Source organism: Cetorhinus maximus, chromosome 17 (genome assembly GCF_964194155.1).
Source record: "Cetorhinus maximus chromosome 17, sCetMax3.hap1.1, whole genome shotgun sequence".
Lineage (NCBI taxonomy): Eukaryota > Metazoa > Chordata > Chondrichthyes > Lamniformes > Cetorhinidae > Cetorhinus > Cetorhinus maximus.
Genome location: NC_135895.1, coordinates 7,329,008 through 7,356,266, shown reverse-complemented (window position 1 = coordinate 7,356,266; position 27,259 = coordinate 7,329,008). Strand labels below are relative to the sequence as shown.

The window sequence follows — 27,259 nt, the reverse complement described above, 5'->3', positions numbered from 1 at the left end:
GTTTCAGCATTAAAAATTTTTTTATTCTCTCATGGGATGTGGGAATCGCTGGCAAGGTCAGCACTTGTTGCCCAACCCTAATTGCCCTTGAACTGAGTGGCTTACCAGTTAAGAGTCACATTGCTGTGGGCCTGGAGTCATATGTAAGCCAGACCAGGTAAGGACAACAGGTTTCATACCATAAAGGAGATTAGTATATAAACTCTAAGTACTAAACAGTACTGACTTACAAGCTGATTTCTATGGTGTATTGATTCATATCTAACAGTCTGCATCATGGAATGGAAAATGTGATTTGACTGTGAAAGAAGGTTTTTGGTCTGAAATGTTTCAGGTCTGGTCAGCTTTTTCAGGCACTCTGAAGATTTTAATTTACAGAGAGTTTAAAGGAACTATTGTGGATAAATGTTGCTCACTAGAAAAGTTAATGAAATTGAAACTACAGCATGAGTGATTTCTACTTTCACTGGTTTTTAGATTCCATATGAATCATAGTTGCTTCTTGCAATTTGAAATGGGATGACATGAATAAAGAATGTTATGGGATGCAAGAATGATAAATGAAACTTTTTACCACATCCATGCCACATAAAATGGAATTTTATGCTCTTGAATTACAATTGAGCTCACCCTGTTACAACAAAGTAAACATTCTAGCCAAGGTGGTTTTGTGCTAGTTAGCTATATTTGCTACGTTAGCTTTGCCTTTTGTTAGCAGTAAGGCAAAATTCCATGGTATGGGAAATACAAATAATTTATATGTAATTGCTATAGCAACGATTGTGCTGTCATAGCATTTGCTCCAGAAGACATCCAGCTGCTTGTTAACCACTTGCCTGAACCCCAGAACACTTCAGCCTTCCAATAAGTCTGAAAAAGATCTTAACTCGCCCCGGGCCACAAGCTCTAAGACCCCATAGTCGCAATTAACAACACACCACTCAACTCAGTTCAGAGGCCCTGTGATCTTGGGTGTACCCTCTCCAAGATAACTGCTTGGGATGATGAAATTGCCCATGGCCTGGCAAGAGCAAGGTCAGCATTCGGCAAGCTCACACACAGGCTCTGGAGGAAGCGTGGATTTATCTCAGAACAAAGATCAAACTCTACCACAGGCAGAGGTTCTCAATAACTTCTATATGACTGAGACGCATGGACAACCTATTGGCGTCACCGAACTGCAATTGTAGAAGAGCAACTAGATGCATTCCACTTTCGCTGCTTAAGATCTATCTGCAACATCAAATGGTAGGACAAAATCTCTAACATCAAAGTTCTTAAAGGTGCTGCATACCTGGTATCAAGAGCATACTCATTAGAGCTCATCTTTGTTGGGTCAACCATGTAATTCCGTTGGCAGATTTCCCCATACTAAAGGTAGTATTCTACAGCCAGCTAAGCATGGGAACCCACACCTTAGGACGTCCCAAACATAGATACAAAGACTTCCTGAAAGCTAATCTCAGAGCCTGTAAGTTGGAAATGACCCTGGACAGATCCAAATAGAGAAGCCTCTGTCATCAAGCAATCTCAACATTTGTGAAGAACAGAGTCAGGTCCCTACAGAACAAGTGAGTATGCTGCAAACCAGGGTTTTTACCCACCCCCACAACAATGACCTCGTTTGTAATATTTGCAATCAGATCTGCGGATCAAGATTTGTTTCAACATCTCCTTTGAGACATCCCCAACCTAGACAGCTGGTTACCTTGCTGAGCACTCATCGCTCAAAGCAATAGGAGAATCCATCATTATAGAAAGGCACAAATTGCAGTAATCTCCTCCGTTTTAAATAGCTTAACTCTGCACTTGTGTTTTTTTTTGCTGGGATTGAATTCTTGTGGAGTTAGTGATATTTGTTGAATTGCAAAATTGATTAAGTTAGTCAAGGCAGCCGTTCTGGAGCTTTGCCTTCAGAATCCCAGGATTTCAGTTTATATGTAAGCTTTATTGCATTTTCAAATACTTTTACTAATTTCTTGCTATTCTTTGGAGTTGTAAATTTATTTAATATAATTTAAACTTAATGAATTATTGTTTGTAATAAATGTAAATATTTTGTGCTAGTTTGGGTGTAAAGCTTGGTGATCATTTGGGCAGAATGGTGCATAACTATATAATTGTGGCACTCCAAGCTGCTGTTCAGCAAATAGAAAAGCCCTCCTGATGAAGAATAAATGGCAGTTTTTGTTTTCTTCATTTGCTAGCTTAGCATTATTAGTGATTCTGTATGTAGCAGTGCAAGTCCTTAAGGTGATGCTATACTGCCACTTTTGTATTGTTGCAGAGTACTTTCTGCCAAAGGTGACTTATTGGTGGAGTCAGTCTTACACTGCTAGAGCTTGATATCATAGGATGCAGCTAGAGTGCATTATCAAACATAGTTTAAGAAATTACTCAAGAGGTTCCTTTTGCAGCTCAAGTAGAATTTGAGATTTTGAGAAATACACTCCCACTCTGTTTCAAAATGTTGAAAATTCTGCTCGAATTTGAGCTGTACAAGTACACGTGACTATCTAGATAAGAACACTTTACTGGCTGAATTTGTTTTGGACTTAGGCATTATAAGCAAGGTACTACCTGGCTGAAACCAGTTGTTTAGCTGCTGATCTGTAACTGAAGTATAAATGTATCAACCTATCTCTGCATTACAGCTAATAAATGCCACTTGGAAAAATACAGTTGCATTTAAATCTAGCTCTTGAACGTGTAGTTTCAGATTCAGACAGTCTTAGTTTGAAGAATTTGACCCTTTTTCTCTTGGCTGAGGATGTACCAGGACCAGCCAATTACACTGGAACTAGTGTTTTTGTAGACAATGAATCAGTTATATGATTGCGTGTTGGCATTGAAGTCACCATGATCTATTTGAGCCACTGGCATCACATTTGAACCATGGCACAGAGTGTTTCATCATGGTGTCTTGTCTTAGTCCAGCCTGACACACAATATCCTTTGAGTAAGAGTAGGAAGTCAAACGTTTTTTGTCCCTCCCTCACTCAGCCGCAAAGGCCAGTTGTAATTGTCGCTGCTCTCTCCCCCCCCCCCCCCCTCCAAAAACCTCGTTCCGTGAGGAAAATCAACTGAATTAGCTGGGAATCAAGGTTGGAACCTTGCTAGTTTGTTTGCCTCTGAATGTACTTTTTGTCTATGTGCTATGGACTAATATGCATCATCTGTACGGTGTAATTTATTTTAAGCATACAAGTTTGTGATTACTTATTGTTTAATTGGTCAGTTTAAAACTTAATTTTGTAGCACTATGACATTTGTTCTAAATTTTCCTATTATTTTGGAATTTATTTTTATATTGGAGCATAATAAATTGTAAAGATGCCTCTTAAAAGCTGTATTAAGTGGAAGTCAATTAAGCACCCAGGCAATTTGTAGTGATACATTACTGTGCCTCTTTTAAATTAAATACAGTGTCAGGGTTTGAAAGGGGATTTTCTGTTGTAGGAGTTGATTGCTAAGTAAGTTTTCAGATTAATATATCCAGCATTATCACTTTTCAAACAGACATCCTATTGTAGCATACTTCTGATCTCCGCTTAATTCACCAATTCAAATTGCTCCCATCTGTGCAATTACTGTGACAGACCTCTAACAAGCAGTACTTCACCCTTGTGTTAAAGGGCTCAAAATCGTTTCCATAGATGCAACTGAACCTTGCAATGGCAATCTGTAATTGTACTGCTGAGTCGTCTTAGCAGTTCAAATGGGCGTAGAGCAAAATATGATATGCCCATCACTGCACTTTACTGAAATGTTGCTGACAACTCAGAAATCCTTGTAGTTTTCGAGAAATTAAGATGTTTGGTGTGTGTGGGTGTGTGTGTGTGTTACAATTAAGTTGTTTGAGGTTCAGCTAATTTGATATGAATGTTATGGTCTCATGTTGATGCTAGCCACTTTGTTTTCTATTTATGTACAGATAAGAATTTTGTAATCTAATGCTCGAGATGGCCTTGTTGGCAGCCACCCACAAAAGCTCGGTAGCATTATGCTATGAAGAGTCCTTTATTTTTAATAATGTAAATTCTCATTCTGTCGTAAGATAATGAAACTGGAGCTAAATATTGTGAGGCCGAGCTCGCAAGAAATTCTTATCCAATAGCCGCACATTCACACCCTTGAGGAAGGAGTTATTGGATAATAATAGGCATCAGAGCTACCTGCAGTGTTTTTCAGCCTCCCTAGCTCCAGGATAATGCTATTGTATTAGTTCACTAATACCATGTCTTCGATCAGTTAGCTCTGCATAAATGAGGTATCAAACTTCGCCTACTCTGTGTGGCTCGGTACCACATCATGAGCTACAATTGCTTTCTGAATCATCTGGCTCCAAGAATCAGTTTTCTAATGCCAGTGTCAATCTTTTTATTTTAAGAGGTAATGTCCATTAATTTACAACTGCGTTTAACCAGGTAGACACTATATCCAAATTGTCTCATAAACATTTATAATTGAGAATATAAGATTTATTTTAGTGCTGAAGGAATTGTAATTAGCGGAATGCTGTACTGATGGCTGGCTGAGAGGAATCTGTCCAGGTCAGTGAGTGGGAAACGGAGTATATGGACAGACTCAACCAGCTGTAGGCAGGAGAAGTTGAAGGAGTGTCTCTCCAGTGCCGGTGCTTACGCTTGTTACTACGGATGCCACTGCTGCCTTTCTGGCGATGCTATGAAGCAAATGTCTTTAGATGAGCCTCAGCACTGCCTCATTAACCTGACTTACGCTGCTGTAATTGGTGACAGCTGTTACTCTGGTATTCTGTTTCTGAGAGGGTGAATCCCATGGAAGGAATACTAAATACATGGGTCACAATAAAAACAGAAAATGCTGGAAATACTCAGCCAGTCAGGCAGTATCTGTGGAGAGAGAAACAGAGCTAACATTTCAGGTCCTGAAAGGCCATCGACCTGAAATAGTTAACACCTTTTTTTTCTCCAAAGCTACTGCCTGACTTGAACATTTGTAACGTTTTCTGTTTTTATTTCAGATTCCCAGCAGCCTCAGTATTTTGCTTATATATACAATGGCCAAACCTCGCACTCCTTCGTGTCTGGTTACATCCTGTGTTCCTGCCTTAACTCCAGACATTGGCTTAGGGGAGTCCAACTAAATGCTTCAGTTTTAAGAAAGAATTCCAAATGTTATTAACTGCTTCACCGTGATGAACGAAAGTCTGATAGAGACCCAAAGAAATTTGGAGGTTGCAGTTCTGGCCATTTTAGGATGGACTATACATGAGTAATTTGAGATATGACATGTTTTGTGTAGCTTCAGAGAAAAATGTTAACTTTGGGCCTCTGGCTCCAAAGCTCTGCACTATGGTTTTCTTTGTCATTTCTGGGTCGGTTGCACATTGATTAATGGTGATTTATTGGTATGATTAGTCAAGATTTCAAGTTTTGTAACAAGCAAACTAAAGGCACTGTTATTTAAACACAATTTAGTAGGTAACTTATACTCTAAGCTACAGAAAGTTTCCCCCGATTAACATTTAACACAACAATTCCAAGCCACAGTTATACTTTACTGTTGCTGTTGCATTGACATTCCTTACTTGAAGAGAAAAGGTGGGATTTACATTGTCTGCATTTGGTGCACTTCTGGTTTAAATGAGTTTGTACGTCTTGCCTATTTTTAGCAGCTTTTATATATGATGACCTCACTAGATAGTTAAGTACTCGATGTAAGGATATTTTGTTCCAATATCATTGGATCAGAACTTGTTGGTGCAGGGTATCTTGCAGTGTGCCCGGGTAGTTAAGCTTTTTCTGCTCCCTTCAGCTCAAAAATGTTATGCTCTTTAAGTTGCTGGTAGTTGTTAGATAATAAAGGAATGGTAAGGGAAACAGGGCATCTGGGATCTTACATTACAATTTATATAGATTTTTCTTTTCCCACCTATTTCCATTATTTTTAAATCTATACCTGTAATGCCCTGTCAGTCTTTCCACCCCACCCCCACTAGAGCTGTACCTTGAGTGTCCTGCCATCCATTCTTAATTAGCACATTTTCTTAGATAATATCACCACCTTTAACACGTCTTTGTTCCTTTGTCTGTGACATCTTTTGATTATCTGCTCCTATCACTGCTTGCTTGTCCCTACTACCACCCCCCCACCCCCCACCAAACTTCTCCCCCCCCACCCCACCCCCCACCTTAAACCAGCTTATATTTCAGCAATTTATATTTCCAGCATCCGCAGTAGTTTTTTATTTTTATCTCTGTGTATATTTCACCCCTCTCCTAACTTTACTCAGTTCTGCTGAAGGGTCATGAGGACTCGAAACGTCAACTCTTTTCTTCTCCGCCAATGCTGCCAGACCTGCTGAGTTTTTCCAGGTAATTCTGTTTTTGTTTGGGATCTTACATTGTTGGTTCCACCATTCATTATCTCCTGAACTGAAAAGCTTTAAAGATTGAAAATTAAATAAACGATTGCAAAGAAAGGTGAATTAAGACTGGGTGAATTCAAGAAGGAAAAAGTGTGCTTATGACAGGTGTCAGGTAGAAAATGCAACTGAGAACCAAGAGGAATACAGAAGGCTCAATGGGGAGGTGACAAAGCAGATAAGAGAAGCAAAGAGGGATTATGTGAAAAGACTGGCAGCAAATGTAAAGGGAAATCCCCAAGTCGTCTTTGGCACAAAAATAATAAGAGGGTGGTAAAAGGAGTAGGGCTGATTCAGGACCAAAAAGGGGATTGGCACATGGAGGCAGGGGGCATGGCTGAGGTGTTAAATGAATATTTTGCATATACTTTTACCAAGGAAGCAGATGCTACCGAGGCCACGCTGACAGAGGAGGAAACTCTGACACTAGAAAGGTTCAAAATTGATATGGAGGAAGTGTTGGATAAACTGTTGGTACTTAAGGTTGACAGGGCACAGGGACTGGATGAGATGCATCCAAGGATATTGAAGGAAGTAAGAGTGGAAATTGCAGGGCCGTTGGCCATAATCTTTCAGTCTTCCCTCAACTCAGGAGGTGCCAGAGGACTGGAGGATTGCAAACATTATGCGCATGTTCAAATAAGGTTGTAAGGATAAGCCAAGCAATTACAGACCAGTCAGTTTAACTTCAGTGGTGGGGAAGCTTTTAGAGACAGCTATTCGGAATGGAATTAATATTCATGTAGAAAAATGTGGGTTGATTAGGAAGAGCCAGCATGGATTTCTAAAGGGAAAATCGTGCTTAACTAACAAAAATTGGCTAAGTAATAGGAAACAGAGAGATATTTTTCGGGGCTAGAGGAAGGTTTGTCGTGGAGTTCCCCAGGGGCTGATATTGGGACCCTTGCTTTTCCTGATGTATATTAATGATCTAGATCTTGGTGTGCAGGGGACAATTTCAAAGGTTGCGGATGATATAAAACTTGGAAGCATTGTAAACTGTAAGAAGGATAGTATAGAACTACAAAAGGGCATAGACAAGTTGGTGGAGTGAGCAGATAGTAAGCAGATGAAGTTCAGTGTGGAGAAGTGTGAGGTAATTTATTTTGATAGGAAGAAAATGCATAGACAATATAAAATAAGGGGTATAATTCTTAAGGTTGCGTAGGAGCAGAGGGGGGTTTATATGTGCATAGATCATTGAAGGTGGCAGGACAGATGGAGAGAGCAGTTAATTAAACATACAGTATATATTGGGCTGCTTTAAAGGGGCATAGAGTATAAGAGCAAGGAAGGTTATGCTGGGCTTATATAAGACATTGGTTACACCTCAGCTTGAGTATTGTGTAGAATTCTCGGCACCACATTATAGGAAGGATGTGATCACATTGGAGAGAGTACAGAAGGGGTTTACAAGAATGGTTCCAGGGATGAGAAACTTCAGCTACGAGGATAGATTGGAAAGGCTGGCACTGTTCTCCTTGGAAAGAAGGCAGCTAAGATGAGATTTGATAGAGATGCTCCTTATGAGGGGGCTGGACAGAGCAGAAAGGGAGAAACTGTTCCTGCTCATAAAAGGATCAAGAACGAGAGGGCACAGTTTAAAGTGATAGGCAAAAGAAGCAAATGTGGTGTGCACACGGCGAGTGATTCGAGCCTGGAATGCATCGCCTGGAAGAGTGGTGGAGGCAGTTCAATCAAGCCTTTTTAGAGGACATTAGATGATTATTTGAATAGAACCAATGTGCAAGGATATGAGGAAAAAGCAGGAGAATGGCACCAGGTCATGATGCTCATTTGGAGAGACGATGCAGACGGAATGCCCTCCTTCTGCTCTGTAGCGATTGTGAAATCTCTGGCGGAGAGAAGTAGAAAAGGAAAAAGAGATCATAATGAGAAAGAAACAAAAAGGAAAAAGAAAAAGGCTTAAAACTTTACATTTCTTATATGTAAGACCCAAGGTCATGAGGATTAAATGAGGCTAGAAGATTTGCCTAGCTTTGGCAAAGGGAGGAATCTCCAGGGTAACCCTCACTGTGAAAGTCAGTTCTAGGCTTCGAAGCAAATGAGGAAACAGGCCATCAGGAGAACAAAATAACTTTGGACTGATTCCAGGAGAATGAAGTGTCCACTTAAGGGACAGAGTGAAGTATAAATGAAGCTTCAGGTTGTCGGGCGTGTTAAAAGTTAATTGGGGGAAACTTTCTGTAGTTTAGAGTATACGTTTTCTACTAAGTAGTGTTTAAACAATGGTCCTTTTTAGTTTTTGTTATAAAGCTTGAAATCTTGTGTGATCCCTCCAGTCAGTCACTGGAAATTCAAATATCTTTTTATAATTTATCAGTCTCCACAGTGATTTTGCATCTCTATAAAGTGAATGAACTTGAAAGTAAGTGGAGCTTTGGAAGCTATGAAGAGCTGTTGTGTTGACATTCCTTCCTTGGATAAAAAGAAAAGGTTGAGGTTTACATTTTCCACTTTTACTGCACTCCCGGTTTGAATGAGTTTGTATGTCCTCAATTATTAGCAGCTTTTATAGATGACCACTTCATTGGAGTTAAATACTCTATATAAATGTTATATGGATATTTTCTTTAACATATGTTAGAGATGCATAATTATGATGAGCTTTGATAAATAAAACCTGTTTCCAATGGCAGGAGGGTCGATAACCAAAAGACACGGATTTTTAAAAAATATTTCTTCAATGGATGTGGGCATCGCTGGTGAGGCCAGCATTCATTGCCCATCCATAATTGCCCTTGTTCAAAGGGCACTTAAGAGTCGACCACATTGCAGGCTTTCCTTCCTTAAAGGGCATTAGCGCACCAGATGAGTTTTTATGATAATTAACAATGGTTTCATGGTCATCAGAGTTTTACTGATTTCAAATTCCACCATCTGCTGTGGTGGAATTCGAACCCAGGTCCCTGGAGCATTACCCTCCATCTCTGGAATACCAGTTCAGTGACAATACCGCTATGCCACCGCCTCTGGAGAGGAGATGAAATTTTTTTTATGTAGCAAGTTATGATTTGGAATGCAACCTGAATGGATGGTAGAAACAGATTCAGTTGTCACCTTCAAAAAGAAAATGGATATACTCTCGAAGGGTTGGGGGTGGTGGTGGTGGTGGGTGGTGGAAGGCTGGATTCCTTTGGGGAAAGAGCAGGGGATTGGGAATAATTGGATATCGCCTCTCAAAGAGCATGCATGAGGGGCCAAATCTGTGACTTCACTATGCTATCATTTAACTAGATAATTGTAACTTATTTATTTATAGCTTTACATACTGGCACGGAGAGACTAAGCGACTAAGTTGTCAGCAAATATAAATGGTCAAATAATAGCTAAAATGAAGCACAAGAACAATTTCCAAAGCTTTAATAGGCAAAATAAAACTAAAGTTTTGTCAAGTAAAACTCACTAAATAATAACTTCCAGTCAATAGTTTTATGTCTCCTAATATTATCTACTGAGTGCCTAAGAAAATGCAAGTTTTTGTGTTGGATGGTTGTGTAGAGGCTTAAAACATAAAACGAAATTTCTCATTTTAAATTTAAAACTGCCAAAATCTTCTGTTGCTTAATATTGTCAATGCAAGAGCTTAGATACTTGCACAAAACTAAGCATCTTGACTAAACAATTATACTGCTGTCGGATTGTGTGGAGTCAAAAACACTGATTAAAGAAACATCCATCTTCAGAGGATGCAGCCTTCTTCAGAACCCATTCAGTATTGCAATGATGAGTGTTTGTAAAACCAGTGGAAGAATATTTGAATAGCATACCAAGCAACCCCAAAGAATCCTCAAGTTTTCTTGACATAAGATCATCTTGGGTGACCTGATAGGTGATCAGATAATTACATAAAATCTTACACACAACTGAACCAATTAATTTAATTTGACTTGCCAGCAACTCTACAGGTGATTACTAACTGTCGGGATTTGTCCTATTAAAAAAGTGATGAATGGTAATAACAGATAATTAAAATGTCCAGACTCCAAAATACATAAACTTCTATTCTAAGACTTTGAAGGATGGATATTTTATCTGAAATGTTCAAATACGCTATAACAAATGTATTTCTACTTCAACTGATGTGTTCCAATGTTGCCTAGATTTATGATTTCTTAAATTTGCTCGTCATCGTTAGCCCCTTCAACCAATTGTGCATAGTTTTCTAAAGTGTTTATTTAAGTTTTAGTGAAGCTGATGTTTGAATCTTTTCACTTATTAATGCCTAAATAAACCTCACCACGTTTTCAGTTGAGTGAGTGGTGCATTGCTTGGATGGAGAGTTGATGGAATGAAAAACTTCTAATTTGAGTATTGCTGAAAAAAAAGAGCTATGCTGTCGAAGGTTTTCGTCTTGCAAACTCAAGAATACCAAATTTCAAAGAACGGCATGAGAAAAGGGTACTGCTTGATTGGCTAGCGGACTCTGGTCGCGGTGTTGCCATGGAAAATGCACCAGGGAACAGTTATTCCCCAAAGCCTTTGTTTAAATTCAAAAAAGGCTGGTCGATTCTGGTCGAGGCATTGTCATGGGGTATGCATTGTGGCTCACTCACATTTGCTAGATGCTGCACATATTCTTATGCAGGGCCCTGTCTTCTGTAAATGTGTTCAGGTACTGCACCTTTTTGCTGTTGTTCCTTCACTGCCTCTGGGTCAAAACCTTGGAACTCCCTCCCTAACAGCACTGTGGGTATACCTACATCACGTGGACTACAGCTCACTACCATTTTCTCAAGGGCAATTAAGGGTGGACAATAAATGCTGGCCTAGCCAGTGACACTGATACCCCATGAATGAACCAAAAAAAATTAAACAAAAACATGGGGTAACAACTGTTGCCTATGGCAATGCCTCGACCAATCAGAGTTGACCTACCTTTTTGTTATGAATTTAAATGAATGCTTGGGGATAACTGTTCTCTGTTGCATTCTCCATCGCAGCCCCTCAATCAATCTGAGTCCACTTGCCAGCCAATCAGCATCATTTTCTCACACAATGTAAATTGCTGCTCCCTTTGTGGTTTGGTATTCTTGTCTCCCCTGATCAGTGCAAGACTAAAAGCTTTGACAACATGTCTCTTTTTTTCAGCAGTACATAAGTTTAGTACTACCATGTGGTAACTTCTAATTTGTTAGAAGAAAAGTTGCTTGAACCCAAATATAGATTTATGCTTGATAATTGAAATAAACTGAGATGTAGGCAAATGCACGCTTTTGCCATGATCAGCATGTACAAATGGAAAATGCAACACAACTATTGCAAATTTGTTGTACCAGTGTGAATTAAAGTATCAGTCTGCTTCTGCTGAATCTGCCGTGAAAGTACCCTGCAAAAGTCTTGTGTTTGGTGTTGTACAAGTTATCTTATTTTTGTGTTTATTTGTGCAGGTGTTATTTTTCTGGAGTTCCATTCGTAACTTGTTTAGTGCACGAGTGGAAAAATTGTTCTCCTGGGAATTAACTCTGTAGAGGCATCTCTATTTCATTCTCCCCAATAGGTGGGAATCTTGAGAACTGGGTGATAGGTAAGGCAGGAGAGCTGCAAATTTGGAACCTAGACATGACTTGTGTTCTAATCTACCTGACCATTGGACAAATATTTAAGGTTCTCCCCATTATTATTCCTATCAGGATTTGAGGGTGTTCCACCTCCTTTGTGTCACGCCCTTCAAGTTGCAGGCTTGATTGCCTGGAGCGCACAAATTTTCAAAGATGAAATTTATTTGTTTAAGATCAGATATTTGGCAGCAGAGTAGGTTCTCCCTTCCTCCGAGTGCAGAAGGTTTATACTTCCACCTTGCAGCAACCAGAACTGTTGGCTAAGTGAGGGTTCATTGCATGAGCCACTGTGCCAATGTGTCACTCAGCCGCTCCTAAGGTGAAGATGGTGTTACCCAGAGAGCACTCGAGGGCAGAAAAACAAAAAACCTTGAAAAGCTTTAAGTTTCCTTTCAGTACTGTAATAGGATAGTTCTCTGGAGACTACTTGGCTCTCCTGCATTTATGGAAGTTCGAACTTTACTCCCTGATTCTACTGTGGTTAAATTCAAGAACCTTTTTCCACTCTTTGTTGGGTATGGTGATTTTCTAACTTAAGTGTAGAAAAAGTTTAAATGATGGTCTTAATTTTGGTAGTGTGAAATGTACTATATGTTGTATTTGTAATTCATCCTTTCTACTGTGGTTAAATTCATGAACTTTTTTCTCTCCTTTTCTTCTCGTCATCTCATCCCTTTGGTTACTTGGGGTGAATTGTCCTGAAAACCCTTGATGAACTGTAGAGACCTTTGGTATGCGCGTTATTTCATAAGAAGCCCAAAGTCACAGAAAGTCAATTTTTTAGGAAAAGAAGTTCAAATTGTTATACAAGACACATTTAGTTTCAATTTAAGTGCCTTAACAAAATTAGCTATTAGAATTAAATGAAAGACTAACAATAGTGTTGACAAGCACAAACAAATTACGATTTTTCATTTACATAATGTGTTTTTATCCAACATTAATATTTGAAAATGGTTCGATAGTTTTGAGAAAGCTAGAAGCATGAAAACTCCTGATTTTTAAAATGCAGGTCTAGAAAAAATGTAATGGTAGATATTCTTCTAAATGTTGTTTGCCATTATTATAATGGCAAAAATTAAGGGTACTTGACTAAAACAGGCTGACAGTTCATTTCCAAATGGTGATTTGGTTTGTGGCTTCAAAGTTACAACAGAGCGCCAGGAGGCCCTGTTGATCTTTTTTTGAAACATTTTAAAGAACTCAAAAATTCAACCTTCTGTGACTATGAGCAGCTTTGGTTTGCATTGTTTCATAGCTATCGTGTGTCTTTGCCTGTGGTCATTATGCATTTCCAATCCATTGCTTTATAGCTGTTTAACATTAAAACTTGCTTGCCTAGCTGCTGCTTTGGATTTTGTTTTACCTTTTCTTAAGTTGTGTGTTGCAAACCAATAGCAATCGCTACAAGTTCCAATTAAAATACTCCACTGAGAAGCTTAAAATTTGTGCAACAGGAATGTTGAAAAAAGTAGTTTGATATCTTGTGTATAAGTAGTTTTACATGTCTGGTAATCTTTAAGCAGGTTTGATTTTAAATATTTATTTTTGCAATGATGTGCTACTTATACACTTGATACTGTAATTATCATCGTCTTCATAAACCATGCTTCTGAAAGATTTTTTTTTAACCACATTTCTTTCTTTGTTTTATAGTGAAAGAGTTCTTAGCCAAAGCCAAAGAAGATTTCTTAAGAAAATGGGAAAGTCCACCACAGGTATGCATTGGATTGCTATGTTTGTGTATCACTGGTGTAGAAAGATAATGTTGTGCAGAATGGTCTCAAAGGTCACTGGTAGGAAGGAATCAGGGGAGAGGGAAATGAGAGAGAATTTGGTGTTTCAATGTTATTCACTATCCTTCCTTTTGAGATGTGGGATCAAATAATTCTCAGATGTTGGGATGAAAGTATCTCTCCCAGTAACTCATGAAGTGAGTTTGGGGCAGTTTCAGCCTTGCCATTTAGAAAGCAGTCTTGCTCATTGGATAAAGAGGGGCTGGTGCAGATAATGTAAGATATTTCACTGATGTTGGAAGGAGCGCTGTACTGAGACCGAAGCAGATCGATTGGGGGGGGGGGGTGTCAAGGCAGCTTTACTTTGCAACTGGCTGCATTACTACCTATAAGCATGCCTGCAAGTGATTGATGCCCACATCAAATGTTTGTTTTCCTAGCACTTGATTAGTAGGTGTGTTTTTAATCTTGAGCATAAGAATTAAAAGTAACGTGTCCAATGCATTTAGTATATACCCCAGCAGCTGCTTTGGCTTTGGGACCTGTCTTGGGTGACCCACTAAATTCAGTACCAAAAATATCATGGCCAGGTCTTGATACTTTTTTTCTCTCTTTTAACAATTGGGCAGTATTAATAACAGGATAGGAATTTACAGCAGTGTTTAAATTCTATTTTGGGTACTATACATCAGATTTATCAGAGCACTTGTTCACATCTAATCATCGGTAACTGGGTTTTTCAAGAATGAGCTTCAGATATTAATTTATGACATTTATTTCTCAAATCCTTAAATATGTTTGGCAACATTCCTCCTTTACTATACCTGACAACACTGTTGCTGGGATATGGTTTCACATGTATTAGATGTCACCTAGCTACCTTGCCAAAGTAACTCTTTTTCACGTGTGTATAGGCAAAAAGCAGATGATGTATTGAGTGAGCCACAAAACGTGAGCATGAAAGCTAAATTCAGTTCAGTGCCCTCACATGCCTAGTCTTCAACAGAGTGATCCAATAGCAATTAGGAGCAGGAATCTGAATTTTTCTCTCCTAGACCCAGAATGGTGCCGTGACCAACCCATTTGGTGCTGCTGCAGCTGTAATCGGCTTGGCTTAGCAGGAGCACAGTGGTTGTGAGCTCAAGCCCCTTTTAGAAATTAAACATGTCTGCCTGGAATCATCTATGGGGTTGTAATTCGATTGAAGGCCACTCACACTGATTTTTACAAAGTTAAGTGTCACTAGAATTAGAAATTAGTTGATCAATTACTTGATTTATTGCCTTAGCCCATATACGTTGTCTGAAAGACCAATGGACAAAATATTCCATCACTGAACTTGAATTATCACTTTGTCGTGGCACTTATTCATCTGTTTTGCTCATGATTTCTGAGAAATTTTGTGGATCCTTTTGCCTTGCTCCTCTTTTGTTGTGTTGTTTTTATTTAGTTTGAATGCTCAGCTGATGAAATCCATTTTGCCAAGGCAGCTATTTAGAGTGAGCAACTAGTACTGTTTTCATAACTATGTGCTGTTAATTTATTTTATGCATTGTCATCTGGCACAGTTTTGAATGCAGTGCAGGGCTACTTTTTCCGTTGCCCTGAAGTAAAGCACCTGAGTCCAGGCCACATTTGCAACTCTAACTTTGTGTTAGATCTCTGTATCCTAATTTGTATAAGTTAACCTGACATCTTCCAGCAAGAAACTGGACAGAGAGACTGCTTGTATAATAGATCAGAATTATAGCCTTTGATTTCTGGATTCTGTGTTTAATTCCAACTTGGAAATGAAAATCTCTTCACCACCTATGCAAGTTCTATGTGCATTGAGTTTGTGGATCACTGCTGCTTAATAGGCGTTGATCCACAGTATTGAACTGGAGTCTACAGCACAGAATTGCTCTCTAATAGGGATAAATGAAAATCTCCTGCAGGCATCAAAGAATACTGATTCCGAAAGTCAAAAGATTAGTGCTGGAAGAAGAGGAAACTTTATTTAGCATATTATACATATTATATTAGGTGTCTTCAATGCTGCTATGCTCAGAAATATGGAGATCAAAGAAGCATATCGCAAAGGCAAAGTGTCATAATGTGCGATTTTAATTTTTGCATAGACTGAGAGATGCAACACAGCTTTGCTAGCCTAGAAGGTAAAGGGTGCTAAAACTGACCTCCATGCACCTGTGTTAGGGAGCAGAAGTTGTTTTTTTATGCTAATGGATCACTATTGAAAATGTTTTGAAGGCCATCTTCGAACTGGTTTTGGATGCAGTGCAAGACTACTTTTATGATTGTTCTGCAATACAGGCTGATTTCAGGCTAGATTTGCTGGCATGACATGCATACATATTTAAATGAAGTACCCTCTTAATCATGAACACCAGGCAGATACTGGATCAGATTAACCTGTGATGCCTTGCACAATCAAATAATATACCAACACTAAAAGTGTTTACATGTCAATAACTTACTTGGATAAGGTAGAGCAAAGGTCCATAGACCTTGCGAAATATATTTCGGCAAGGAGTTCAGTGGCTTCATGAGGAAGAGGGGTTTGTTATGAAAATTGAGATGAAAACATCTAGGGGAAAGTTGTGCTTTGGCTGTGGACTGTCTCTCTTTTCTGTTCCCCTGCCCCGGCCACCCAACTCTCTCCACACTCCAATGCACCTCTAAAGGATCAACAAAGGAATCGCCCAATGAAATCTGCAGGTCACACAGACTGAGCTGCGTGGATATGGAGGAACAGTTACAGTATGGATCAAGAACAATACTGAAAGGAAGTAAAATTGTTCTTCTGTATCTTTCAGAACACTGCAGGCCTAGATGATTTTGAAAGGCAAAAAACACTTGGAACGGGTTCTTTTGGAAGAGTTATGTTGGTGAAACATAAAGGCACAGAACAGTACTATGCCATGAAAATACTGGATAAACAGAAAGTAAGTATGCCACCCAATGTTATATAACAGAGAAGAGATACAAAAGTGGATTGAGGGATTGAGGCTTTCTTTTGCAAATATTAGTCATCAATTCTGAACATCTCCGCATCAAAGCATTTTTTGATGGACATGCAGAAATAAATCTGTTTGTGGAAGTTTAGGCAACAGAATGATGGCTTTGGTGTGTTCTTTACTATACTGAGCAGTACCATTCCTTTCTGAAACTGATGTTAGTAAGGATCTGTCCCCATTGCAAGGCAGTTTGATTTTCAGAGGAGAAATTATACAGATTAGTTAATGCAGAAGTACTTTTTGTGAACTCTGACTTTTGGCCTTTTGCCTACTTAAGTACAAAGAGATGCTGAAAAGGTCAGCTTGGGATGCGTCAGAAATACAGCAAAGCTTCAAAGACCATTTGCTTTTAAAGTTTGAACCAGATCAACTGTGTTTGAGTGCGTGGTTTAACAATATCACTACAGATTTGTAAACTAAGCATTTCTGAATTAACTTCGCGAATCAATACAGATTGAATTCCTCACAAGGAAAACTTAGGCTTGTTTCAAGAAGCAGTGTTATTTTTTTTTAAAATTACTTCGGCCTCCCAGGATTGTGGAATTCACCCCACGATAAAACAGAATGGACTCCATCCCACCAGAACAGCCTCAAAACAACTGTGCATATATCGTTAGAATCACAGGCTACAACTTCACTAATATGGCTCCCCACACCCACCCTTTCCCCTAGCTGGAAAGCTGAAAACAAACCAGCAAACAGAAAACCAGCCTCACCCTGTACGAGAGCACTCAGCTGGTCAGCTGTGGGTCTCATGCCCTCTGAAGGCAGCAATGCTTCCTCATAACAGGGCTATGTTATGATCCAGTTAGGGACCTCTGAAAAGAAATCCGAATACCTCGCTTTAACCAACAGAATTATGCCACAAGATTTCCCTTTTTTTAGCAAAGCAAACTTTATTATATAAAAGAATTAAACAAAGCAAACATATGTTAACACTATAGCTTATATGCACTCAGGTTCACTTCTCACTTTCCCCAAGAATTCTCTTAAAACACATAACTCCTAAAGTTATCTGTAAGGACCACCCATAAGTGTCCCCTGGAGAATTTTCCTCGGACCCAACTATTCTCGGAGGTAAGACTTCCATTCACCATCTCTTCAGTGTGGATGTCCTAGCCTCTTGTTCTGGCTACTTTTCAATACTTCCTAGCTAATGCAGCTGATTACTTTCTTTTGGAATAAGACACTGTGAGGCCCGCTCCACATTTTCCCACTAGCTTCAAAACTGGTCAATCTTCCAGCTTCCATTCCCTGAAGATTCTAACTGAGATTAGGCCTCATCCACATTCCACACGATCAATGATGAAGTTATTTTTTTTAAATTCTGCTTCCAGTGCAGATATATCTACTGTCATTTACTTCGGCTATCCTCTCTCAGTGAGCTGCCAACTGCACATACCAGTTCTAAGTTGCAACTAACTCAGCAAACACCAACATAAATTGAAACCAGAAAATCTCCCTAAATTCTACCCGTTTCCATAATGTGAGAGCCTGTTCTGGGCTGTCCGCAAACTGACCTTTAAGTTAATTGTCCCTCGTTTACAATTTTCTTTTCGATCTGATGAAGTGAATGAATTTTAAAGCCTTTCAGGGTTTACTGAATGCTTTTAAACTCATTTGGCTCTACCTCTCAAAATAATCTCTCAGAACTTTCATTATTGCAAGCTTCGCAAGCCTGACGTTTCTAGCTCTTTAGCTAAGTAAGCCCATCTTCTGTTTTATAATTCTATCTTTCCTATCTATTCTGCTTTAATTCAATACACATGGGTCACCTTTCGAATTGCCACTTCTTGTGGTATTTTGGTAATCTCTAAAGCCCAGTATATTAATTACCTTATCTTTCCAGCTGTTAACCTCTGAAGGCAACATGGCCTCAACATTTTACGTGTAATAGGCCCAAGCTCAGTTTAATTGCATTTATCCCATTTTTCTACAGTTAAACTTTAATTCCTAATGCTAAAAATTATTTTCTAAAGTGCATGAACCTGAACTAGATATTTGAAACAGCTGTAAACAAACAGTAATTCCTTGCTTAACATTGTAGTGTTATGCAGGTGGTATTTGCCGGGCTCACCAAATCCGAAAGGGAAATTTGGTCAGACTATAACAACGGTTTTGCAATTTGCATTTATTATGCGAAGGTACATGTACTGAAGTCAGAAGTAAAGATTCCACTACCACTTTTGGAGATTTTAAATATTAAATTAAAACATTCATTAAGAAAAGAAAACTTAAACACACAAGATTAGAGTTACACTGTTAAATTTAGTCTTCTAACATTGCCCAAAAGATTTCTACGTAGCTAGACTCATAAACAAACACCTTTTTTCAGGAAACAGTCCTTATAGATTCTTAATCTTACAGCAAGGCACCCGTTGTTGGTATAAGGGAGGTATTTCACAAGATTCTCTCTCCCTCTCACTCGACAATGAAAATCCAAGGCTTGTAACAAAAGCTTGCTTTCTGGAACAACCAGACATTTTTCTGGAGTGGCTAGAAGCTGCTTCCTTCACAGGTCTGTCTTCAAGATCACATGGCTGCAATCTCTCACAGCTTTCAATCTTCATTACATTTTTCCTCTTTCACCTTTTAAACCCATTGTTCTTAACTGTCGTTTGAAAGTTGACTTTCCCAGAATCTAAAAAGCTTTTATGTTGTCTTTGTGCCCGCTACTTTCAAGAAAAATAAACTTAATAACCTTGCTTTTTTATTTATGATCTTTGCCAGTTGTAAAACTTCCTTTGATTTCTCTTTAAAATTCAACAGCTAAAAATTCAAATCCTCGCTCATCTCCTAATGCAAATTCCTATTAATTTTTGTATTTACTGGTATCCCATCTTAGCTTGTCCATTTCCACTTCAAAATGCCTGCTTGACACCTAACCCTTTGATTTAAACCTTGCAGTCTGACTGTCTTCAGTCTAATTAAATTAGTCATACACACAGCCCCTACAAGCCTGCTTCATAGTATCCCAAGGAATATTGGAAAAAATTATTTTCTCTTTACAGTTGCATTCCTGAAAAGTGTAACTTCAAGTGAAACAGTAAAATAAAATACATTTTAAAATTTAAAAAAAAGAAATATGCTAACTCTTTCTACTTAACTCACTGACCCTCCATTCACCAACCCTCCCGCTCACTACTTCCCTCTCCATTCCCTCATCCGATTCCTTGCTGTGAGCGAGGGCGTGGAAAATGGGTGGCAAGCAGGAGTTGGAAAAGCTGGGAGTGGGAGGATCGGGGACCGATGTGACGAGCAGGAGGGTAGGTGAAGTAAACAGCGAGTGGGGGAGAGGCGTTGATCAGGAGGGGTTTGGTGAGTGTAGTGAATACCACTGGTATAAATAATCTTCACACAAAATTGCACTGCAAGGTTTTAAGAAAAAGTTGTTGGCCTCCTTGCACTCGTTCCAAAATGGCAATGATTGGGTCACACGGTGCACCTTTACCCCGGCGCAAAACAGCACTAGAGCAGAAGTTCCGACTAAGTGTGCATACTGGCCCCGTTACATGCGCAACGTTAAAATGGAGCGAACCTGAATTGGGGAACTTAAAATGAGGACTTCCTGAGCAAGTTCCCTGAATAAAACCACCTTCACCATAATTCACTGCATTTATCAGGGGAAGGTAGATTCATTCTGATGCATTTTGGGGATCTTGTTTTGCAATCACTGAATGCTCTTGATATTTGAGTTTGGTGTGTTTAAAATATTTTGTATTTTGAAGATCAAAGACATTTCCAGTCACAAATGTGTAAATCTGAAGCATGGTTCAAATCGTCTAAAGAAATTAAAAACACAAACATAATACAGCATGTAGAAATCAGCCATATTCAGAATAGGTTTGGTATTTTTTTTTAAATTAAGGTAATTGCCAGAACCAATGCAGAATTAGGAGCCTCAGTTTTCCTGCAAGTACCTCTTTTAGACACTGGTAACTATTTTATTGCATGATTTGGTGTGATTTAGATCAGTAACTTCAATTAGGCAAATGGTGAATGCAAACCAAAGCGCACAGAGCAGATTCAAGTTTAACGTTCCGAGATCAAATTGTACATATTTAAATACAAGAATTAAAAAGAAATCCAGGTCACAGCAATGTTTACATGAGCAATTTCAGAAAGGCATGTCTCACTTTGCATACACTATAGGTACAGGGAATTACCACATTTAATTGCAACCAAGCAGTGGCATCAGGACCTTGGACTAAATCTCCAGCTACAATTTATATGTAGGAACAGTTACTTAGAGGTGAGCTCCAGAGTTGAGTTATGAAATGGAATGATGTCACTGTTTTCAGCACAGTGCTATGGTGGGTGTGTGCAGCTTTCCTACTGAGAAGTACTTAGCAGTGCAGTTATACATTTCTGCCCTTGCAAACTTGGATTGTGTCTGGAAAAGGTATTTTTGGTTATGCATCACGAGAGTGACATACTTTTGGATGTAAGCCTACCACTTTGACCGGAGCAATTTGAGGTGATAAATTAAGGGAATACACAACAATTATATTGGTGCATTAAAATACATTGGCTCAAGTGCAGCTATTTTCCTAAGTATATCAGCACCAATGAACTTGGTAAGCCTAACAACGACAAAATTTTGAGATGGAGGTGGTGGGTGGAGACAGCAGGCGGAGAACATGGGCTAAATTCTTCACACAGTAGAAAACCAACCAAGTATTTCCACATTAATCAAGGTGAATAGAAAACCATAGAACCATAGAAAAGTTACAGCACAGAAGGAGGCCATTCAGCCCATCTTGTCCATGCCAGCCTGAGGACACCCAGGTGCCCTTTCTAATCCCTCCTTTCTGCACCCGGCTCATAGCCCTGCAGCTTACAGCACTTAAGGTGCAGATCCAGGTACTTTTTAAAAGAGTTCAAAGTTTCTGCCTCTACCATCAACTTGGGCAGCAAATTCAAGACTCCCGCTACCCTCTGCATAAAAAAGTTCTTCCTCATGTCCCCCCTACACCTTCTACCACTTATCTTCACTCTATGTCCCCTGGTTCTAGAATTCTCCACCAAGGGAAACAGTTTTATCCTGTCCACTCTATCTATCTGTTCCCCTCATAATTTTGTACACCTCAATCAAGTCACCTCTCAGCCCTCTTTGTTCTAAGGAAAATAACCCCAACCTATCCAATCTCTCCTCGTAGCTACACTTTTCTAACCCTGGCAACATTCTTGTAAACCTCCTCTGCACTCTCTCCAGAGCTATTACGTCCTTCCTGGGAATGCAGCTTGCTTTCTTATAAATAGATTTGTTAATGCTAGAGGGATTAAATTGGAACAATATGTCTGTACAAAATGAACAGTGATCTTGCTAACATTATCCCTGCCCTGTCCTCTTGTCAATGGCTGATTAGCGCTAGCTAGCATTCTAAACATTGTGTCCTAAGCCTAACTATCTTCAGCTGCTTCATCAGTGACTTTCCTTCCATCATAAGCTCAGAAGTGGGGATGTTCGCTGATGATTGCACAATGTCCAGCATCATTTGCAACTCATCAGATACTGAAGCAGCCCATGTCCAAATGCAGCGAGACCTGGAAAATATCCATCTTGGGCTGACAAGTGGCAAGTAACATTCACGCCACACAAGTGCCAGGCAATGAGCATCTCCAACAAGAGAGAATCTAACCTTGACATTTAATGGCATTGCCATCACTGAACCCCCACTAACAACATCCTGGGTGTTACCAATGACCAGAAACTGAACTGGATTGCCATAAAAATACTGTGGCTACAAGAGCAGGTCAGAGGCTAGGAACCTTGTGGCGAGCAACTCACCCCCTGACTCCCCAAAGCCTGTCCACCATCTACAAGGCACAAGTCAGGAGTGTAATGGTATACTCTTCTCTTGCTTGGATGAGTGCAGCTCCAACATCGCTCAAGAAGCTTGACACTATCCAAGATAAAGCAGCCTGCATGTTTGGCACCCCATCCACAAAAATTCACTCCCTGATGCACAGTGGCAGCAATGTGTATTACCTGCAAGATGCACTGCAGGAACCCACCAAGCATCCTTAGACATCAGCTCCTAATCCCATGATCACTACCACCTAGAAGGTCAATAGCAGCAGGCACATGGAAACACCACCATCTGGAAGTTCCCCTTCAAGCCACACACCATCCTAACTTCACAGAATCACAGAATTTTAATGACACAGAGGGAGGCCATTCGGCCCATTGTTTCTGTACAGGCTCTCCAAATGAGCAATATGATCTAGTGCCATTGCCCTGCCTTTTCCCTGTAACCATGAATATTGTTTCTATTCAAATAATCATATAATGCTCTCTTGAATGCCTGGATTGAACCTGCCTCCATGAGGCAGCGCATTCCAGACCAAACCACTTGTGTGAAAAAGTTTTTTCTCACATCACGTTTGCTTCTTTTGCAAATCGCTTTAAATCTGTTCCCCCTCATCTTGATCCTTTTACGAGCGGGAACAGTTTTGCCCCATCTACTCTGTCCAGCCCGTTAATGATTTTGAACATCTCTATCAAATCTCCTTAGCCGCCTTCTCCCCAAGGAGAACAGTCCCAACCTCTCCAATCAACCTTTGTAACTGAAGTTTCTCATCCCTGGAACCATTCTTGTAAGCCCCTTCTGCGCACTCTCTCCAATGTGTTCACATCCTTCCTATAATGTGGTGCCCAGAACTGTACACTATATTCCAGCTGAGGTCTAACAAGTGTCTTATACAAATTCAGCATAACCTCCTTACTCTTGTACTCTATGCCCCTATTATTAAAGCCCAGGAATTTATATGTTTTCTTAGCTGTTCTCTCCACCTGTCCTGGCACCTTCAATGATCTATGCACACATACACCCAGGTCTTTCTGCTCCTGCACCCCCTTCAAAATTTCACCCCTTATTTGATATTGTCTATCCATGTTCCAGCAAAAGGCATCATCTCACACTTCTCTACATTGAACTTCATCTGCCACCTATCTGCTCTCTCCACCAACTTGTCTGTGTCCTTTTGAAGTTCTACGCTGCCCTCCTCGCAATTTACAACACTCCCAAGCTTCGTATCATCTGCATACTTGGAAATTGTCCCCTGCACACCAAGACCTAGATCATTAATATAAATCAGGAAAAGCAAGGGTTCCAATACTGTCCCTGGGGAACTCCACCACAAACCTTCCTCCAACCTGGAAAATATCCATAGCCATTACTCTCTGCTTCCTGTTTTTCAGCCAATTTTGTATCCATGTATTCCATGAGCTATAACTTTTCTCACGAGCCTGTTGTGTGGCACTGTATCAAATGCCTTTTGAAAGTCCATGTACACCACATCAACAGCATTACCCTCATTGACCTTTTCTGTTACCTCTTCAAAAAACTCCAGTAAGTTAGTTAAACATGATTTCCCCTTTAGAAACCCATGCTGGCTCTTCCTTATCAACCCATATTTTTCCATGTGACTAATCCCGAATAATTGTTCCTCGAATCTTGTCCACTACTGAAGTTAAACTGACTGATCTGTAGTTGCTGGGATTATCCTACAACCTTCTGTGAACAAGGGCTTAACATTTGCAATTCTCCAGTCCTCTGGCACCCCCCCCTGAGCCCAGGGAAGACTGAAAGATTATGGCCAGTGCCCCTGCAATTTCTACTCTCTCTTCCTTCAACATCCTTGGATGCACCTCATCCAGCCCCAGTGCCTTGTCAACAAGTACCGACAGTCATTCAAAACGTCATCCTTATCAATCTTGAACCTTCCTAATGACAGAGTTTCCTCATCTGTCAGCATGGCCTGGGTAGCATCTACCTCCTTGGTAAAGACGAATACAAAGTATTCATTTAATACCTCAGCCATGGCCCCTTCGCCAATGCATAAATTCCCTTTTAGGTCCCTAATCGGCCCTACCCCTCCCTTTACCACCCTTTTACTATTTATATGCCTATAGAAGACTTGGGATTCCTCTTTATGTTGGCTGCTAGTCTTTGACCATAATCCCTCTTCGCTTCTCTAATATCCTTTTTCACCTCCCCTCTGAACCTTCTGTATTCCTGTTGGTTCTCAATTGTATTTTCTACTTGACACCTGTCATAAGCACACTTTTTCTTCTATATCTTAATTTCTATCTCCTTTTTCATCCAGGGAGCTCTGGATTTGTTTGCCCTACCTTTTCCTTTCGATGGAATATACCTTGACCATGCCCGAACCAATTCTTTTTTGAAGGTAGCCCATTGTTCAGCTACTGTTTTTCCCGCAAATCTTTCGTTCCAGTCTACCTGGCCCAGCTCTGTTCTTGCCCCATCGAAGTCAGCTCTCGTCCAATTAATTATTCTTACTCTGGATTGCCTATCGTCCTAACATGTACAATACAATGATCACTGACTCCTAAATGTTCCCCCACTGACACTTGATCTACTTGGCCCACCTCATTTCCAAGAACCAGGTCCAACAGTGTTTTCTTGTTAGATTGGACACATAGTGCTGTAGAAAATTTTCCTGAACACAGTCTAGGAACTTTTGCCCCTCTCCGCCCTTTACATTACCACTGTCCCAATCTCAGTCTACATTCGGGTAATTAAAGACCCCCATTATAACTACTCTATAATGCTTGCATCCCTCTGCAATCACTTGGAACTATATCACTGTTCCTTCACTGTCGCTGGATCAAAATCCTGAACCTCCCTCCCTAACAGCACTGTGGGTGTACCTACACCACACGGAGCGGTTCAAATAGGCAGCTCACCACAACCTTCTCGAGGGGCAATTAGGGATGGGGAATAAATGCTGGCCTAGCCAATGATGCACACATCTCATGAATGAATGAATTAAAAAAAATACACAAGAAGGAAAATAGAAGGAAAGTAGAGACACCTTGTGGTCTGGTGTAGACCAAACCAACTATTGACTGCTAGGTTTACTGCAACAGTTTGTAGCTGGGCTAAAAGTGGAATTGTTTTTTTATAAAATGTCCTATTACATGTGTAACCTTTTCAAGGCAGTGGGCTTATTATACATATATGGTGTGAGTGTAGTTTTTTTTCCCCCAGTCTCTAGAAGCTGCTAACATATGCTGGGATGGTGTTCTAATCATAGCAAATTTCATACTCATCCCATGTTGCCATTTTCACATACGGGGTCGATATGTTGGGGTTATTCTAGCCACAGTGAATCCCATTCCCACATGGACAATTCCCAGCAAGGAATGTTGGAATGGGACTCTGCCTAATATCTCCCACCCCCAAAATTGGCAGACACAGAGTGTCTAGCACTTCCAGTCACTTTGGTAGAAAGCGACCAACACAGTGCTTTTTTTTTAAAAAAACTTTAATAATAATGAATGTTGTGTGCACATTGTCCATCTGGTGTCTTCAGAGTTGACGTTTTTCTATTTAACATTCTTATTAATTTCTTGTCTCTTTTATTGAGAAACTTAGGTGAAATGTGAAAGGCCAGGGCCCATAGTGCAGGACGCTATGCAGGACCAAAGTTGAACAGAGTAGTAGAGAAGACGAGATAACTCACCACGCAGTGGTTAGGTGATGCCAGGATCACGTTTTAAAAAGCCTGTAGATTATAGAAGGAAGGGAAGATTGAGAGGTAAGGAGTTCCGCAGTTTTGAGGTCCTGTGAAAGAGTGAACTAGAATAGAGATGATATGATGAGTCTTGTTATCAACATTATTGAGCAGCAGGAGGAAAGCAGAAAGTAATGAAGTGTGGACTTAAACTTTACCACATTTTCATCATCTGTTCATACTAATTTGACTCAAATTGGAACTCATTAAACAAGACTCATTTCTCTTCTCCTGCCCCTAAAGGTGGGGGCAATTTAAATTTAAAGCAGAATTCTTATTGTTAGAGAATGTCTGTTGAGTTGAGATTCACTGGTTATCCTGAATTTGATTGTGTTTAAATTGTTGAGACATAACTATGTTGCTGCAATGAAGTAAAAGACTGCTACACAAATTAATGTGGTGATCGCTTCAATGGACATGTTGTTAAGTAATGTCATTTTTCTTTAGGTTGTCAAACTGAAGCAAATAGAACACACACTCAATGAGAAGAGAATATTACAGGCTGTTAATTTCCCATTTCTGGTGAAATTGGAGTATTCCTTCAAGGTAAATATTCATACCAGGCTTTGGAAGGACAGAGTTGTACAACTGCCCTCATTGTCTTTCCATTTAAGTTCAAATGTTTTTTAAATCCTTTGTGCTTATCAACCATTATCAGATTGTTAGCAAAGTCTATAATTTGCTGTAAGGGCTTAAATAAGATTGTTCTCTGGAATTATGCTGCAATATACTAAGTGTTTTCCCATCAGTTGCCAAGTGGTAAATTGAAGAAACTCCGTATGGTTGTTGCTGTAGAGTTGTAAACTTGTAATCAGTTATATAAAACGTGATTTTAAATGCTGCAGAGTGAAGGGTGGGGTGGGATTAGAAAGTCATGGACCGTTCATGTTTTTCTATTATCAGAATTTGAGGCATTTCTGATGAGATTTCTGGAAACCTATAATATATTGATTTAATTATGTAAACTTCAGT

The 27,259-nt window shown here is 39.7% G+C and overlaps 1 protein-coding gene across 3 annotated transcripts in view; it reads left to right on the top strand.

The window, feature by feature from the left end:
- prkacba (protein kinase, cAMP-dependent, catalytic, beta a) overlaps window positions 1-27,259 on the top strand; it is a 143,912-nt gene that overhangs the window by 89,689 nt on the left and 26,964 nt on the right. For all 3 annotated transcript variants that reach the window (XM_078560675.1, XM_078560676.1, XM_078560674.1), the window contains exons 2-4: window positions 13,648-13,709; window positions 16,544-16,672; window positions 26,735-26,833. In XM_078560675.1, the coding sequence (XP_078416801.1) occupies window positions 13,648-13,709; window positions 16,544-16,672; window positions 26,735-26,833 (290 nt within the window). The remainder of the gene's footprint in view (window positions 1-13,647; window positions 13,710-16,543; window positions 16,673-26,734; window positions 26,834-27,259) is intronic.